Below are 19,084 nucleotides of genomic sequence, written 5' to 3'. Positions count from 1 at the left end.
AGGCTGATTCACACTCTGGTGGGAGTCATTATTTACTCAGTTCATCTTAGGGAATTTGACAAAGATTGAATATGTTTGGTTACGTAGGATTTGGTTGGTGGTGAGGAATCAAAAACTTAGCATTATGAATCAGGGAGGGGGCAATATTTTGAGGGAGTGCTTAATAGGATGGAGGGTGTACAGCATAAAGAAATGTGTCAAAGCGGAGGGAGGAACTGCAGCTGGGTAAGAAAGGGAAAACTTCTTTCTAGGGCTCAGGAACTGGCTGCTTCTGGAAGAAACAAAAACACCCAGAGGTTGCTCAGGCAGGTGTTCTAGTGAAGGGCCAAACTGCCTTCTCAAGCACATGCAATATCCTTTTCGTGGTTGCTCTATATCCCTTTATTCTCACTCCCATAACCTATAAGCCCAGCAATAAGTTGTGACTCTTCTGTCCCTCTGTTTTCTTCTTGGCTGTTAAGCGCATTGACTAAGTAAAAGAAAAAAACAAATTCTTCATTTTCAAGTACTGCTTAGAGTCTAAACTGCACTCAAGAAATGTGCCATGTGCTGATCCTCTGGACATCAGATTTGGGAGTTCAGACTACCGGGGAACCTCTACTCTCCACATGGATTTTGACTGCAGTGATCTTAATTCTAATCCATCTGCAAATACTACCTTTGTAGATTTTTTTCTTAATATCAGCATGACAAATTTTTCCTTTAGTCTTTATTCTGAGGTGGATAAAATTCATCCCATAAAAAAAAACCCCAAAAACAAAAAATCAAATCCCAAATGGCTTTCTGAAAGACTTCTGAGTTTAAAAAACCCCCCACAAGTTTGTCAAAGCATTTTTTTTTACACATCACTGGCAAAAGAAAGGCCTCAGTGGCTTGACAAATTGGAGGATTTGATGTGAATTCGGCAAAAAACAGAGGAGTTAAAATATATGCATGTTTTTGTAGGACAGAGTGCCTTGCGGGAATGATTTATAGACATTCAACTGCATTAATGATTTTATTATACCAGATAAAGAATGGTTTTTGCAGTGTTCCTGTAGTATCTTTAGTTGATATTTCTGCGGAGCAAAGGTTACAGCAGTTATGAACCTGAGCCAGGAAAATATTTGCCAGGGTGAGAAATCAATGTTAGATTATGCCTTGCAACACACTTTACTGGGCTAGAAATGATAGTGTTTGTCAGATAGTTCATTATTCTCCTGAAATTCAGTTCTGAAACAAACAGCCACTCTCACGGGGGCCAATATATCTAGAGGACAATACTTTATATCACCTGAGCTCTCAAAGTCTTTTTTCTCTGTTACTTACCCAGCATTAGATACATCCCCTGCTTCTGAGCATGTGGTTTGCTGCTCTGGAAAAGGTCCCTGCGATTCTATGCTCATTGCTCAGTGATTTTTGTATTGAACATGCTCAGTTCAAAAACACCTTTTCTTTCTCCCCAGCTGCCAGCTCTGTAAAAATAACCTGAGACACAGTGTCAAAGGATTTGCAGCCGAGGTAAGTTCCCTCAATATCAGTTTCACAGCATGTGTCCAGACTGCATCCTCGACTGACACTTGTGTATTTTCAATAACTTACTTCCACGGTTTTGTGATGCAGAACTTGATAGACAATTCTGCTGACGATACACACTTAGGGAAGGGATTTGCAGCTCCACTGTTTTCTCGGTACTGGCTGTACAGGGCTCACTGGGGTACAGGTGTTTTTTTGTTAAAATACTGAAGTGATTCAGGCCTGAATAACCGAAGAATCTGGATCCCACTGCTGAAAGCCACACTTGTGTACCTTTTAGACTAGAACCACAGACAATGACATACGCATTTGCAGGGATTTCTGTATCCAAGCATATCAAATGTCTGTTTAGCTTGCTTGTTCGAACATAGCTAGTTACCCCTAAATCTAGCCACCAAACCTGACTTTACTTACAGACATTTGCCAGTTCAGCAAGGTCAGCCTTGACATGTAGCAGCACAAAATAGGTCAGAGGTCAAACTAATAATTAACTACTTTAATTAAAAGCTATTAAAACTATTTTAATTATAAAAAGAGAGAACATTATACATTTGGCATGTTACACTGCTAGTAACCGCTTTTATAGCTCTGTGTATTTATATAATGCTTTCCAAAGGATTAAATCCATGTTCAGAATTCCTTCTGAAGTGACCAGGACATGGAAGACAGTTGGAATTAGACCCACTGAATAGGAAATTGTTTTTATCCTAGACAACTTTATTTAAGAACTTTATCTCTGTGCGCTACACAACTTAACTACACTTCGTCATCTTACTCATCTTTTTCTTTCACTACTTGTGTAAAAAAATCTTAAGAGCTAAAAACAAAACATGTAACAGCAGGGAATTAGGAGTTACAATCTGATACATTACTGTTGGAAGCAAGGGGAAAAGAGAAAGCAAAGGGACTTGAAACTGAGTGTCTTTAAACATCTGATAGCTTGATACATCACAGCTTGCCTTGGTGGAGAATAACTTGGCCAGACTGTCTCAAGCATGCTAAGAATCAATAAGAGTTCACTTGCCAAGATGCTATCCTGTTATTGCACTTCTGTATACATTTTTGGGCCCAGCATCCTGAATGTGCTGCATAAAAAATTATTTGTCTACGCTCCTCCCATATTTCATTCTTACAGAAAACAGTAACTTTGAAATAGATTCGGTAATTTGGTAAAATCACACAGGATACATTTATCACTGTCCTGGAAGGTTACCACTCTGCAGGATTTGCTACAGCAGCTAAACTCTGTGAAATATCATCGCTGTACCACCAACGCTTTTCTATTAAGTGCCAGGGGCCTCTGGCAACTAACACATACACAGGACCTGTCGAATTGCAAAGAGGCACCAAAGTGGCCCATTGCTAACCGAAAATGACAGTATCTTGCTTGACAATTTGCTGCTGATCTCATTCTAGTGCTTACTTGAAGTCTAAATACAAACCTTTTTGCCAGTAATTTATTCATTTCTTCCATTAATCCCCCTCCACCTCCTCCACTACTTGTTCGATTGGCATCGCTCTTGGAGACTCCACTGGGACTGGACCCTCCTGAACCGTCTTCTGGCTTAAGACAGAAATCAACATTGCAAGTCATAAGAAGAATTTAATTTCAGACCATGCCCTTAATGATTAGCTTTCATAATTATTAGAAGCAGCGATCACAGCACAGACTAAAACCAGAGGTTAGGATGTGTTCTGCATTGGAAAGGAGACCCATATAGACCTTGTTAAACCTGGGAACAGTCTGGATGAGGCAAATATATGGGCAGATGATAAAAAAAAACCCACACTGCTGCTTGTTCACAAGCATGTTTAGGTTATGCAACCCTTACCTTAGTGGCCACCTACTTATGTGAGGCCTCAACAGTCTAAACTAGTTTCTGTAAGTGCAGTGCAGTTTAAACCACTTATGATGGTTGTAAAACACTAGTAGATAATACAATGCAGAAATAATGAAAATCTAGTAAAATAAGAATTTGCAGCCATTTGGGCTTCAGTTGTATTACAAACTGACTTTTAACGGTTCATCTAATGGTCAGCTGAAGCATGTTTCTCTAGGTTTCACACTAGATTCTGAATACACATGGGCTTTGTTTGCAGATCACTATATCAAGCTGAGCCGAGCCTTCCTGCAGCAGGGAAGAGCCTATCTAGGAATCCCAGTGCCACATCCTTACCCGTTGAACTCTCCTTAGTTTGGCACCAGCCAGAGCCGCTGCTAGCCCTGACACTGACCCATCTTCAGTGCCAGTCGCTTGGCCGGCGCTGGCCGGCAGCGGGGGCGGTGGAGGGGGCGCAGCTCCTGTGGGCGGCGGAGGTACGGGGGGCGGTGGTGGAGGCGGGGGCCCCCCAGACGATGCAGGGATCACTGCAGCAGCACTGGGGTGACCTGGTGGAAGTGCTGGGCCTGAAACGCAGAGAATACGAATCGCACCTGAAGAACAGCCCTCCCCAGCTCACGAGCGGTGCCACGTTCTCTCTTCCAGGGCCATGAAGTGACAGCGCAATGAGCAACCAATGCGAGGAGGCACCAAGCATTCAGAGGGATGATGAATGGTGAAGGCATCCATGGTGAATCAGCTACAGTTGGGTCCTTACGACACCCTGTAGCTAACAAACAAGCCATCTCCCTCTTTCTCTCCCAGGATGGGCTACTGCGTATTCCGCACCAAAATCAACAGAAGATAGATGCCGCTGCTATAGCTTCCCACAGGCAGATGTGCAGAAGTTGCATGAGCGACATTGTTAGCACCAGCTCTTCATCAGAATCGTGAGCTACATCTACACATCCGCCTTTCTGTTCAACGGAGTGCGCGCGGCCTTGGCCAGTCTCGGAAAACAAGGTGAGAGTCAAGCTCCAACCACATTGTGGTTCAGCGAAGCTGCTCAAAGTGGCAGCCTGTTTGAGGGACTGATTAGAAGTGGTTAATTCTGTGGCAACGTTTTGCCTATTGAATGGGTCAGTTGAATGAATATACCACCACAAGGGACTTTCCCTACGTTATGTTCTCTCAGAATAGGCTTCTTGTGATATGTAATCCCCGGTTCGATTGTTCAGTAAGCATTATTTTGAAAAAGAGGGAGGATATGACCCAGGAACTTTTGGAAATGATATTTAACGTTAGCAGCCTGATTTTCTTCTTATGAAGGGTTTCTTATAATACTGCCCTATTTCTGTGGTTCTCTCTCCCATTATTTCACACTCCCAATTCCATTCTTGAAACGAACTGTGGCTGCTATTAGAAATACTTTAAACATTTCAAATTCTATTTGGTTCACAAATATAATAGCTAGTAATTCATTGTGGGTACAGTTAACTGCAATTGTAAAACTACACCCACCTAATTACAGGCCAGCCTGAGGCAAAAATGGAACTGAGACAAAATAATGGACTGACGTAAATTTAAACTAACTTTATTGAACTGAATGGATTTCAAGGACTTATATCAGCCTAAAGACTGAACCTACAGGGGTGGTAAAAATACTTTTAGCACAAAGTGGAAGAAAACGTCTCTGTTTTCTACCTTTTCTAGGCACATCATTTAAGCATTATATGCGGTTACAAACAGGAATGGATCCAACTCACAAAAAACGTGATCTGAATTGCAAACAGGCATTATTCATAATTGTTCTAACTCAGAAGGCTTTAGATGAGCACTAGAAATCAAGACCATATGCAAAGTACAGACCCACGCTCTTGACCTGCCTGCATTAAAAAAGATTTGCTGGAATAGTTAGGGTGGCAAGCCCTCAGCCATGAATGCAGTTTAAACCAGGAAGAGAGTTCCTAGAATGAAATAAATTATATAAGCACAGGGGATTCCAGGTTACTATACCAACATTTATGTTATATCTTTTGCTGGTAAGAGAACTATCACTTAAAAAAAGAATAAGAACCATAACCTGAACCATTATTGCTACACAGACAACAATTCTACCGTAGACCTGGCCTCCAAATTCAGAAAAGCCCATCAGCCCATCAGCTAAGTTTGGGCCAGCTGAGTGCAGGTTTTGTACCAAGCTCACTGCCAAATGCAATTTGACTCTGGTGAGTGATTTTTAAATCTCCTCCTCGGCTAATACACTAAGACTATACATTGCAACAAGCCAACTACAGAGCCGTGGCCTTGAAACTTTTGCTTTTTGTCCTGCTTTTAGCTCTGAAGGTCCTCAGACCAGCCCTGATTGCATACTATACCGCTCCACCTTGGTTTCAGATATCAAGGACAGCAGGATTAGTCTTGGATCTCTCGGGCCTTTTTCCAGCATTCATGGGCTGTGCGAATGGGACTTCTAAATTACTTCAAAACTAATGCTTTTTACAGGTCACAACTCGGTCAAAATAAGTACTTACTCAAGTGGGAAATGGTTGATGAAGTCATGTAAGGAGGGGTCCTCTTGGACACGGGCACCTCCGATAGAGCAGCGTACGAGGGAGGTAATGGAAGAGAGGGTGACATGGGCTGATGCAATTGCTGTGGAGGAGGAGAGGGCGGGTGGGAGCACTGAGAGGAAGCCTGGCTAAAGCAGCCAGGAGGGCTGGCTGTCAGGGGCAGCTGGGAGGTGGGCACAGCTTCTGGGTGTGAGAAGAAGGATCCATCCATACTTTGCACCTGGGTCCTACAGGAGCCTAAAGGAATTTGTCCTGTTAGTGCTGCTTCAGGACGGCCATTTAGAGGTACGTTTGCTGAGGTTTCCTGGCCTGTTTTACCTGTGGACCCTCTGAGACTGTCGTGTGCGACAGGAATCACGGGCAGGACGACTGGAATATGCGGCTGCAGGACAAAGGCCTTCTGGGCAGGTGGTGCATGTGGGAGGGGAGAAGCAGAAGACTGAGGAGAGTATGGAAGAGAAGAGCGCCTGAGAGGCTGGTGAGAGGTGAAGGGAAAGTGGGAAGGTGGGGGTGGGGGTGGAGACAGTGAGATTTGCTTGATGTTTCGTGTTACAGTCCCGTGGTTCAGCCAGGCCGGAGGGGAGGAACCTGGGGAGGGTGACAGCTCAGAGGCTGAATGTCTGTGGAATAGCTGTGGGGGCTCTTTGGCTCTCCTGGAGGATCTGAAAGAGGCTTTACTAGTGGGTTGAGGGGCAGCAGATGCTAAAGACACAACTTTGGCATAGGGAGGTGGTGGCGGGGCAGCACCAGCCGAGGTGGGAGCACTGCAGTTACTGTAGTCAGGATGAGGAGACTGGCGGTGAGAGGGGGGAGAGCACACGCTTATCTGAAGGGTGGAAACTAAAAGAATAGAAGAGAAAAACGAAAAGAATAAAATGGATATGCAGCAAGGAATGAAAACAAGGCAAAGTGGCATGGAAAAAAAAAAAGGAACTGCAAAGTAAATGCAAACAGAAACTCAAAGCAAAGACAAGATGGTGCAGAAAACCACTGGTTCTAGTGGTTTCCAATGAAATCCAGATACGGAGAGCTGTGATCCTCAGAGCAAAGGCCGGACTTTGTGCTTTAACACGTCTTCGAGCCCTGTGCGCCGCTGAGTCAGAATTATGACAGCTACCTTTGCTCCAAGGAGAGTGGCAAGCGACATTTTGAGCGCAGCGGCAGGCTGACGGGCTGTGCAGGCCCAGGGCCGCCGCTGGGCGTGCGGCAGGGCGGGCAGCCAGAAACGCCCCGGGGACGCTGCGCCGCCCTCCCTGCAGGCACTGAGGCAGCATTTCAGTTTCACTGACGCACAATCGTACACGATAACGTCTGCCCGGACAGAGCTCAGCGACTTCTGCCCCTGGCTGAAGTTCGTGTGTAACTCTGAGTTGGTTTCAAGTAGAAAACAACTAAACAAAAAATTCCATGTGTGTGGCCAGATTAACCAAAAAGCCCCACCCTGACACCCAAAACAAAACCAAAAGAAAATCATCGTGGCTTGCTTTCTGCCTCCTTTCACATAGGCCAAGCCATATTTTGCCGCTATAAACTATTCTGTCATCTCTTCTCTCAGCTTCATGCAACTTAATATGCTATAGAAGATTTTCGTAAGCTCATTAAATATATATATTTTTTCCATTAAGCTCATACAAGACTCCTCACTTCATTACTGCCAAATCCCCACTGACGAAAATCTAGGGCTATACTTTCTTCTGTGCTGTGGCTGGCTTTGTGCTGCAGAGCGATGGAGGGCCCCTGACCTGGCACAACCAGCACATCCACCACTTCATGCTGACATCCCCTTGCACCACAGAGTCAATCTGCCAATTGCTGCGCTACATGTTCTCTTTCGGGGTGCGGAAGACGCATGGCCTGGCCCCCTTTGTACACCAAAAATCCCCCTCTGCCATACAAATTTTGCTAGGCGCAAAATCTGCCTAGCTCCACCTGTGCACCCAGGACCCGAGCCTCTGTGAAACAACATATTGCCTAAACACATTGAAGTCTCTTGCTGAAAATGCTTTAAAATTGCATCATAATTATAACCATTTTTAGCAGCCTAGTTCTGCTTTAACATCACAAACCTCCCCCCCCCCAACCTACAGCTAGAGGAGGCAGGCAGGCAGAGGAATATATGTGCTTTGTTTCCATGTATTTGATACATGCCTGTGGTAGAGGTTCTTCTTTCCAGAGATTCCTGGCGCTGTTGCTGCTGCTCCATCACTTGTCTAAAACAACAATGAAAAAAACCTCAATCACTATATATTTTTTTACATTTTTTAGTAACAGCTTTATATATTGAGAAGCCCTCAAGTCATAAGTTTTGGGTGGTGTGAGCCAGTCCCTTACAGAAGTACTCTTCCTGAAAGACAGACCTGGAGAATGAAATTGGAACAGGGTCTTGCACCTGCAGGATACAGAAAATGCTTGTTTTGGGGGGTAGTTAATCCATGTAAGATAATTCCTTAATGGACTTTGCATGTGGGATAGTTAATAAGAGAGTACTATAGTATCCCATGTCCCAAGAGAAATTAAACAGGTAGTTAACTACAAGGATTTCCAGTGAAAAGTAAGGGACGTCTTGCATAAGATGACACATTCCTGAGTCTTTTACAGACCTGCAACCTGAAGGACCTGTAGTTGGAAGTTTGATTTGTGTTTAGGTGCTGACTGTACAAAACCCATCTTGTACAGCTGCACAACAAAGCCCTTTGTTGATCCAGCAAAGTTCTGCAGGTGAGCAAAGTATTGGATAGCCTGGCTGAAAGCCTGCTCGTGTCATACCCCAAAACAGCTATATCTGTGCAAGGGCAACAGTGCCAGGAAGATGAGGACTCCTGGCTTTCCTCGGCAGACGCTGATCACAAAACTACACCGCTGCTTTTTTGCTTCCTTCCCATCATGGGTTCCTACTGCCACGGTTAATCGGGACTGGCTTCGTGTAAGAAACATGCTCTGCCAAGCACTGAACCACCACGGGAAAAGCATTTTCTCAGGCTTCGCTTTCCCAAGATGTGCAATTCTCTGTATCTATCAGCAGAGGTCTTCTCTCTCACACTGTAACACTGCAGCAGAAATAGCTTTCCCTGTTACCTCTCTGATAAACTCTCCCTGACACTTCTTTAATTAAGAAGATTGATAGCTAAAAACTAGAGTATTTGCCAGGGTTTTCGCCGCACACATGGATACGGACTACAGATTTCAATACTACTAAAATACAACTCTGAAATTACCTTACTGGAGCGCTTGGTAATAATGTCTATGATAATGTCCTTCCATGATTTCTAAGCTGAGTTTGCCTTGAGTTTGTTACACACACATTTGGGCCAGCCTCAATTGACTGCATAATCACTTCTTTTTTCTGCAAGAAGCTTATTTCATATTCTGAACATTAAGGACAGCTTAACTACAGGCAACACTTCTATTTGGACTCATTAGGTAATACAACATTTTAGAAAGGTCTCTCTGTTGCATTTTTGTTTACTTGTACTTTTAAATGAATCTGTAAGTTTAAATAATTTTATCTTGTTTATTTATAAATAAAAGGTTTTGCTAGGAAAAAATGTCTGGAAAAATAAATCTCGTGTTATGCAGGAAAAAAGAATGTCTTAATTTGCAACATAAATTTCCTACATTTCAATCCTAATTCTATAAAAGGGACAGGAAAATCAATGATTATAATTATTCACTATGGAGGGATCAATCCTAAACTGATTTTATGTTCAAGACATGCAATCTACAGAATACCAGCAATTTCTGGAAAACGATTACATATATCTGAGAGAATTACTATGTGTGCAAAGGGGAAACGGTTTTGAGCAACAGCCTTAGCTGGCTGAAACTGTGATACACCGATTACATTGGCTGCATTAGAACAATGACAATTTAAACCTAACAGAAATCTTTCCTTCAACACCTGTCTTGGCTTTTATTTGCCAGTTATGTGCTGATCATCCGGACAACAGCATCAGCCACACCACTAAAATTTCAGCTGGAAACACATGCACTAAGAATTTCCTGAGCATACTGTCCTCCACAAAAGCTTGGCCCTTATTAACAAAATCTGATGATGAAGAACAATCATCTGGTGTATATTTTGCTCTTTAAATTTGGGGAAAGTTCTAGTTTTACCTGGAGGGCACACTTGGAAAACTCGGCCCTGACAGACCTGGAAAGAAAGATCAGTAAGATGTCTTCTAGTCACCAGAGCCACTGCGGAGCAGATACACACATGGGGCTGCTCCTCAGAAGCAAGGGTCAACCACGGTCACTTGAAGTCTTTTGCGTTCATGCTCGTCCTGCCTGCCTCTGGGCAGATGTAGTTTCTACGTGCTAAGCACAGCCTCCCACACATGCTAAAAAGAGAAGTCGTTAGACTCTTAGGAAGTCAAATTTATTCCAGTGGAACTAAATAAAGACCAAGATTTGCACAAGGCTGCTTAAAGAGAATACAAGGAGTAAAGTATGAGAGAGAACAAATTACACCCTCTGACTTCAAACACATAATCTTTATACATTTGTTTAAAGGTCTTCAGAAAAGCCTTTTGAACAGACAGATTCGCAGGGCAGTTACCAGAACTTGGTTTCCTTGCCTGCTTACAAGATATTCAAAAAAGGCTAGGCCTAAAATTAGGTCTGCTATACGCTTAAAGAGTGCATTAGCATAATTAAGGCTGCAAATCCCCTAGTGCAGATGCGACAATATCTAAGTGCATCTACTGGCATAGCTTATTCCAGTTCAGTGGAGCAAAATAAGCTTTCCCAGAACCATATGTCCCATAGCAGTGGAATAATGTCTACCCATAGGGCTTTTACAATCCCTAAAAGAAAAAGAATAAATAAAATTGTTCTTCTTTTTTCTAACACAGTTAGACTGGTCACACTTTAAACGCAAGGAGCAGGTGCCTAAATTTGAGGTTTGAGTTTCAGATGGTCTGAACGTTCAGTACTTTCCACTGGTTAAACCAAGAGCTGGACCAGGACTTTCAATCAGACTGCAGGGACAGACTTATGCCTCTATGTGACACAAAGGTGCCTAGCAGGATCTCTTTTCTGACCTTTATGGTAGTTTAGCTACCCAGAAGTAAATCCTACACATCTTGAGTGAAATATTCTTACCCTCGGACCCATTTAATAGTTACATACAAATCCCCATTAAATCTCTGGCCGTTACAAGTTATTCATAAAAGCACAGGAAACTAATATCCCTACACTTTCCTTACACATTTTGGAGAGGGAAAGAGAGAATCTTATAGAGGGCAATTTATAACAGAAGCTTAAGTGCCTATAATAGCCTACATACGGGCCATGCCTTAACCGGCCTATATGCGGTTTTGTATAAGGACCAGTCAGAATGGCAGTTGTGGAGCATCAATCCAAATGATGTGTTGCATCACCTCCACTCCCCTGACAGTGTGTGAGATATTAAGCTATACCGCTCACAGGGTCAAGGCAGTGCCTGGACCCCTACAAGGAGAGACTTCGTTAAAGGTTGAGCCTACAAAGGCAGAGAGCCCTCTGAGACCTGAGAGTCTGTCAAGACGCTAAGGCAGATCAACTTCCAACATTTTTGGTGCCGAACTGTACCTGCAGGCCAAGTTCCACTAAAACCCTTACAAAGCTATTTGCTATCTGAACCAAACATTAGGCCAAGCCCTCTGGAGAGCTGACTGTGCTCCTGCTGATCCCCCTCTATTCACAAAAGCATATGCAGCTGCCTCATTTAAACAATCCCATGGCAGTAAGCTGCAACAGACGCTGCTGATTCCTGTGCTGCAACACACTCCTGGGGAAGTGAGACTCTCTAATTCTCTGCTACATGTTTTATGGCAGGATACTCTGTGGCATCTCTTGTACAGCAGGAGAAACACACTTGCAGTGAGCAGGAAGATGGAGAATAAGAGTCCTTTTTTGTGCACTAGCCTATACTTGAACAAGGAAGCATGGGCATGGCTAGGCTCTGTGAGCCTTAACACAGCTAATGCAGTGTAGGCAGACTGGTCCAGGACATGATAAATAGGTCTTATGCTTGGCAAAGAAAGGCAAAGATACTGCTGCAACAGGAATTTCTACTACTGCTACAAGAATGTCTACAGCTGTTACAGGAACTTTGGCTGCATCAGCAAAGCTGAAATGAGAAGACGGGCATCATAGTTTGATTATGGAGAATGGCATACAACGAAGGCTTGTCACAGCTCCTGCCTACCTTCTCTTTGATGTCAAGGAGACCACTCATATCGGCTAGAGAAACGGCTGTGTATAATAGTGGCACTAAGCCTAGACATACATGTAAAGGTGAAGGATATGACAGGATGTTTACCTGAACTCCTAACTTAAATTTACAGTTTTCAGTTATCATCCTGGTTTAGAGCAAAACTTTCATAAAAGGAACAGCACACAATAAAGGAGGTAGCTACACACAAGACGGGCCAAAGTTACTACCAAGAGCACATACAGTCCATAGGACGCTTCCTGGGCAAAATGACTGTCAACTGCTAGCAAGTGATCCAGAACAGGATGTTAGACTTCCTTAATACGCTTGAGAAACATACTCCACAAATTACTTTTAAACAGGTTTTGTCTTTATCTCTGAACACCAGCATGGCTCATGCTTGCCTTTTAGCAAAGAGTTTACCTAGGGCTGCACCTCACTTCACTTTTGAAAAGTCATTACAGGATCATTAACTAATTATAGAAAACTCAGAATCACCACAAAACAGATAAGATTAAAAAGAACAGTGCTTATTTGCAAGCAAGGACTGTACATACACCCAAGTTACAAGCTAGAAATCTACCCTAATTTATTAACTCCACTTACCTTCTCTGTGCTTCCATCTCATCTGGTGAGGGACCATTCTGAACCTGGCGCTGGGCAGCTGGACCTGCAGAAAAAACAACAGAACTCTATTAGGAAAGCAAATATAACATCAGTATTGCTAAGTCTTCCCCAAAACACTGCCATTCTGATTAAATGCTTCTCCATCTTATTACAAGGAAAAAAAAAAGCATTATCGTTCTCTCTTTGCTTTATTTTTTTCAATTTATTATTTCCTATTAGCCAAACTATCACCTCAGGTAAATCTTTAGTCCCATTGGGAGAATCCAATGGCTAAATACGTGAGCAGATTTGTTCAGTAAACTCAAAGGCATTGTGGTAGCTGTAGACTATGTAGTCGTCCTTTGGGGAGGGTGCAGGCCCGGAGCATCCCAAAGGATGCTCTGTGGAAGGAAGGGCTGCCTCACTGGGATGCGCTCTAGCCTCGGCAGCATTTGGTCCGAACCAGCTGGATTACTGTGTGCTTGGACGGTAGTTCAACCCAAGGCCAAGGGGTAGGACATAACCATGAGCCAGTGGCGCTGCTCTGGAAAACCACAGAGGGGGTAAGCAAGGAAGTACATCTCCCACTGCCTCCCTGCCAGCACATGCCACCACGCACCCAGTGCATGTCCCTACAGCAGCAGGCATCCCCCAGCAAAGGCTGGGTCCTACTAAAGCTTTTTTTCCTCTAGTTTTATACATGGTATTACACAGTGGAAAATCTGCGAGCATCCCGGGGCTGCAGAGCACCGCAGGGCAGAAGAGAGCTGTAGGAGCATGGGAGCTGCACCGTGGACCAGGAGAGAGACGAGGAAAAGAGCACAGAACCAACCCAAGAGCATCCCAGCTTCACCTCACTTGTCTCTCATGCTCTTTTACCGCATGTGCTACGATGAGGAGGTCAGCCAAATGAAGGTACAAACACCACAGCGATGAGTATGCGAGAGAACGTGCTAGCTAGCACTGCTCGCTCTGATGCTGAGTTGACATAAAGAAGGTTCTTGAAGGAAGACGCAAGGAGATACAAGCTAAAACAGATCTTTTATAAACTTTGCTGTTCTTCTTACTATCCTGTAAGTCTTCTACTTCTGCGGGATCTACATCAAGCTGAGCTTTCACAGACACTCACCAATAAAAACCTATTCATGTCTCTATTTTTTAAGTCACATCTCCTTTCCTAACTCTGGTTATTTAATCTGAAACTGTTCTTCAACTTCTTTATCAAGTACACTAACAGCTACATTAATTATTGCGAAAATAAAAGTAATTATTGTGATTTCACATTTGGTGGAAAGACAACTGCTCCATTACTTTTGTGGTGGGAGGGAGATTTTAATTTGGATTAAACTGGTAAAAACTCTATTAAACGCATCAGGAATTTTGGTAAACAGCACTGTGAAACAGATCAGTTATATACAGAAAATAATTAGTATGTGCACCTTATTTTTCACATTTTCAAATGCAAAGTTCCATCCTTTTAAAAGTTATCCATCAAGAGCAAATAAAAACTGAACACTTACTTACAATTCAACCATATCACTCACAAATTGGTAAGGAAACTTTGCTCAGTTTTCCTTTTATGTTTCTGCCAGACAGAATTTCATCGGAAAATGAATTAGAAAATATGACTGTGCGAAAACACAAATGCTCGCAGAAATGCATTGCACTCAGCATTTCCAGAAGCACTGACTGATCCTTTCTGTTGTGCTTATTTTTGAATTGTCTTTAAGGACTAACATTTGCAGAAAGGGAACACTCAGCACTTTCTGAAAGCCAGACCCTTCCATGTGTTCCAACAGGGTATCCAAAAAACGGAGGCAATGACAATCACTGAGTCAAAAGCTCTGACATTTAGAAAATCTTAAGACTGGGTATGACATAAGGGCAATCCACTTCTTTAATGTCTCACCAATGACAACTGAACACTGTTTGTCACAGATCTTTGGCTAACTATCCAGGCAAAAATGCCAGATTTTGCAAAAAACAAACTAAACAATGAATGTGGGAAAAAAGTGAGCGTTTCTCAGATGGAAGTCTCAGAAAAAAAACCTGACTGGCATTCAGAGCGCACAGGGAAGCTCACGTGCAAGCAGTTAAAGATGCACAAAGGATCCCATGTTATTGCACGAAGGTTTTGTGTACCTTCACCACCGAAGTGAAAGCAGGGTCAGAGCTACCCCTGAGCAGCAGTTGCAAAGTGAATTTAACTTTTTTCTGAACAGGATAGGAAGAGAGGTAAGGTCCCATCTCCAGGACATGGATTTGGACCAAACTTCCCACAGTTTGGCAAAGCCACCGGTTCGGACCCTGGGCTTTGGTGTGACCTATCTGCAAATAACGCACATATTTTCTTGTGTGTCTTGTAACACATACCTGTTACATATTTCAATAAAGAGTCTTCTGGATGAAAGAATTTCAGGAATTAAGAACTTCCCTCATAGGCTAACAAATATTGTCATGATAAACCTTAGCAATATTCATCACTGCATATGATCTGACCATGAGAAAACTTCCCTTGTATAAAGATTCAGAATATCATATAGAAGTCTGCACGCTGCTTGGAAAGATGAATAAAAGCGTGTGCCAATATAAGAAGGCCAGAGGATGAGGCAGCAGAAACAACAATTCTTCTTCGACAATAATTTATGTCAAAGTATAATGGAGGCTCTAATGGCTCCATCTTGATCTACTACTTTGGCACGAACCTTCTCTTGCGGCTAAGTACCCAGAAAAACACAGCAGTGTGGCCAATTTGACTAATGCTAGAAATGCAGAAGGAACCTAGAATCAGAGACGATCAACACCACAAAAAAAAAAAAAAAGACTCTGTTTTCCTGTACACACTATTATGGACTGGCTATAGGTTTAAAACCAAACAAATCAAACCAAATCAATTTGGAAAGCAGCCTGAAGAAATCCTGCTGGACAAGGTTACAGAATACATCTGGAAGTTGGAGTGGTTGCTTTTTATCATCTGGAGCCTTTTGAAGCTGATCTCACCAGCACAGCAGGCAGCTAAGTGATTAAGGATATTAATCTGCAAATAGTTCTATCTGAATTTTCAGTACAAAGAACTCGCAAAAAAGTAAATGAATTTACTTATATTTTCTGTTAAGCATGCATATGTTTGCAGGATTAGGACCACACTGAAACAAAATGCATTGCTTTCGGTTGCAATATTTGGTTGCAAAATGAATGCTGGCTTTAAAAATTTCCTGTGGTTCAGCAAATACCTGATATTTTCCTAGGGTGGGCCACAAGTCAGTTCAGGCAAGGCTACTTAAAATCATTCTTCTTCATTGCATTCAAGTAACTTGATTTCACTCTTACTTTCTTTCACCCTTACTCTGAGGAAAAAGGCCAGATGCACCGTGTTTTGTCAGCCAAGATTTTGCCTGAGGCTGGCCAACCTAAAAAAGTCCAACCCAACCTTTCAGAGAGCCTGGCATGTTTATTGCATGAAGCACAAATTCGTCTAGATTTTTTCCCCCCCGAGTGTGGGTTTCTTTGCAAACCCAGGCCCACAGCCATCTGATGAAAAGTCTGCAAACAACTTTAAGCTCCGTAATTGTCAAGATTCGTGTTTCTCTTGTTGCTGAGCTTGCTTTTAGCATGCTCAGCCAAAGCTCATATGGATATTGAATGCGGAGCCTACTTTTAAGCTTGATTTCATATGTGTGTGTTCTGTAGCGCACATACAGAAGGCACCTGCTTGACCGAGGGTTTTCTAAATTAAATTGGAGCTTTCTAGGTTTAACTTCTCTCCGCATTTTTAGATTTTTCTCAGATATGAGCAGATATGAGCAGTAACTGCTCTTGGTAACGGCATCCTCATTTAAACCTGCTTTTCTAGTTGCACTGTGACTTGCCTCCTAACATGACAGCTTTTGGGAACAGATACACAGAGAACAGTGCTACTGAATACAATAACCAGGAGAGACAGCTTTACTACTGACTAATTAATACAGGAAATATACTGTGAAAGTCTCTGTTTCCTCACTTCATTGCTTTGTAATAATTAACTGCATTTTACTTAAGCACCTTGTGATTCAGCTCAAGGCATATTTTGGGAGCGCACAGAAGTTTTCCATGTTTGCTTTTTCTCCTCCCTCTTACTCCACGAGGTTAGGAGGCGCCCAGATCTCGAAAACATCTGCTGCCCTCTCAGCACTTCCCTGTGCTGGCTGCTCCCACCCTCGCTGGCTGTAGCCCCTCCTGAGGCCGAGAGGGCAGCGGCATCGCTGCCAGCGCGGGCATGGGTGAGCCGAGCACCACCTCCGTGTGCTTCCTGTCCCAGCGCCCGCTCTGTGCGGCGCCTTCACCACCGCACCCTGCTGCCGCACGGAGACGTCCTCGCTCGGGCTCGCGGCCAGCCCGTAAATGAGACCCCGGCTGTCACCGAGGGAAAGCTTGTGGCGCCTGCCTCCGCTTTGGCTTAGCTGTGTCAGGATGGCACGAACAAGAAGGAACAATGTCACCGTTTTTGCCTCCTGCTGGGGCAGTCCCGAGCGGCATGTTTCTTTTTCCTCTTTTACTTACATTACAAGTGCAAGCATTACTGACTGTGTGCACTCAAGGAAATGACAAGGCAAGGCCCTTTTCTCTGAGCAACCAGGATTTTGTGGCTCTTAAATACAGAAATGCTAATCTAAGCAATTTACATTTTTTTAAAATTAATTTCAAATACTGGAAACACAGCTGCTCCAAAGCAGGGTTTCTGCAACCCTTATAACCTCCGCAGCACCCACAGACCAGTGGCGAATGTGGTAGGTCAAGGAACTGTGGGAGACTCAGGTTCAGGTGCTGGGTCTGACTCACGGTCGTTTATGTCCTAAGAGCATCATAAACATTTGCTTATTTTGTCCTCAACGGAAGAAATCATTCCTGATTACCCGTTCCAGCAAAGCCTTTCTTTCCCATAGGAGCATCTTTGAAATAAACCAGCATTTTCTGACAGAAAAAAAAAAATTGTCAGAAATATTTCTGGCCAGTGTGAATCTCAGCGTCCTCATGTGTGCACAGCCGGGACCACCATTCACCACGCCGGTGGCACGGGGAGCTTGGGTTCCCGGCTGCGCTGCCCGCAGCTACCGGCGGCCAACCCGCAAATCCAGGCGGGGACTCGTTCGGGAGGTCTGTCCTGCCTTCTGCACCACAGCCTCTCCCTTCACCCATACAAAACGCGAGAGGAATGACTCGTTCCCTGTGAATATCTGCAGGCTGTGCTCGCCTCCCCCATGCGCAGATGTGGATGTGAACGCAAGCGGGCTCCAGCTCCGCTCCGGCGGGACGGAGGAACTTATCTGTGTTTCCTTGTACCACTAGTTCCTGGTGCTCGTGGCCTGGGTGTAATTCGAGCTCGCTCGCCGCTGTTGGGCAATCGCGCTGCCGCGGTGACGCCGTCAGCACTTCACGCGTGCGGACCCTGCCGCGCCTCGGCCGCGCCGGGGCCAGCCTCCCGCGTGGCGCCGTGTGGGGCCACAGACACCCGCGGTCCGGCCCCGAGCCAAGGCGGGACCCGCTCTGCAGCCGCGCTGGCCGCCGGGCAGTGCCGGAGGGGACACAGCCTGCCCGGCCGCCCTGGCAGGGCCACGCGCCGCGAGGCAGCGGGAAGGGCGGCCGCGCCGCGCCACGCTGTGTCCAAGCTCATTAGCAGAGGCAATTATCCCGGACAAAGCACCGACCTAATTAGCCTAGATAAAGCACTTCGATAAAGCAGTGCGTCTACACTGCTTGTGGGACCCGAGCTAGGGTAAACAGAGTTGAATGACACGGCGTGTCATTTAGACCTAAATTTCCACGGCTGGAGGCGACTGCAAAGAGGGATCGCCTCGCTGCAGCCGGGGCTCGGCCCGATTCCCCGGCGTTTGTGGCGAAACACTGCCACGGCGCTTCGAAGCCGGGGTTTTGGGACTGCGCCTCACCTGCCTCACTGGAGGTGAAACAGCTCGTGTGTTAGGTACGCTGCAAAAAGCATCCGGCCGGACGGGCTTCAGGAGCCGGGGCATGCCACAAAGAGACTAACGAAAGGGCGAGTTCTGGTTGGTGGGTGACTTGTGGCTCATTTTTAAAAATCTGTAATGCCATTAGGGTTTGGCTGCAATGTTAATTATGCAGCAGAGCACCTACAGCTCCATACGGGACCCTGTTTGGTCATTTGAATCCTGCTAAGCAATAACACCGGGGCAGGGCGGGAGGACACACATCCCCCAAACAGAGCATTCCCCTGCAGCACCACAAAGACTGCTTTCATGCAGTGTTTACCTCGTTCCTGTTAAACATTAACCTGAAATAGAGACGGTTTCAGAGAGTGTCATTCACAGGCTGGGTGCCTCACAGCATTTACAACAGAACACACTAAATACCATCGGTAATAT

General features: G+C 44.5%; 1 protein-coding gene across 11 annotated transcripts in view; it reads right to left on the bottom strand.

Annotated features, from left to right (window-relative positions):
- EVL (Enah/Vasp-like) overlaps positions 1 to 19,084 on the bottom strand; it is a 153,495-nt gene that overhangs the window by 8,306 nt on the left and 126,105 nt on the right. For 10 of the 11 annotated variants that reach the window (XM_068947018.1, XM_068947022.1, XM_068947019.1 and 7 more), the window contains 4 exons: positions 12,708 to 12,771; positions 8,057 to 8,118; positions 3,693 to 3,922; positions 2,958 to 3,079 (listed from right to left, as the gene is read on the bottom strand). In XM_068947018.1, the coding sequence (XP_068803119.1) occupies positions 2,958 to 3,079; positions 3,693 to 3,922; positions 8,057 to 8,118; positions 12,708 to 12,771 (478 nt within the window). Of the gene's footprint in view, positions 1 to 2,957; positions 3,080 to 3,692; positions 3,923 to 5,869; positions 6,749 to 8,056; positions 8,119 to 12,707; positions 12,772 to 19,084 lie in introns of all 11 variants that reach the window. The other variant, XM_068947024.1, reaches the window with a different exon arrangement.

This window comes from Struthio camelus, chromosome 5 (assembly GCF_040807025.1).
Source record: "Struthio camelus isolate bStrCam1 chromosome 5, bStrCam1.hap1, whole genome shotgun sequence".
NCBI classification, from domain to species: Eukaryota; Metazoa; Chordata; class Aves; order Struthioniformes; family Struthionidae; genus Struthio; species Struthio camelus.
The sequence above is the reverse complement of the archived record's forward strand: the minus strand, read 5'-3'. Positions and strand labels throughout refer to the sequence as shown.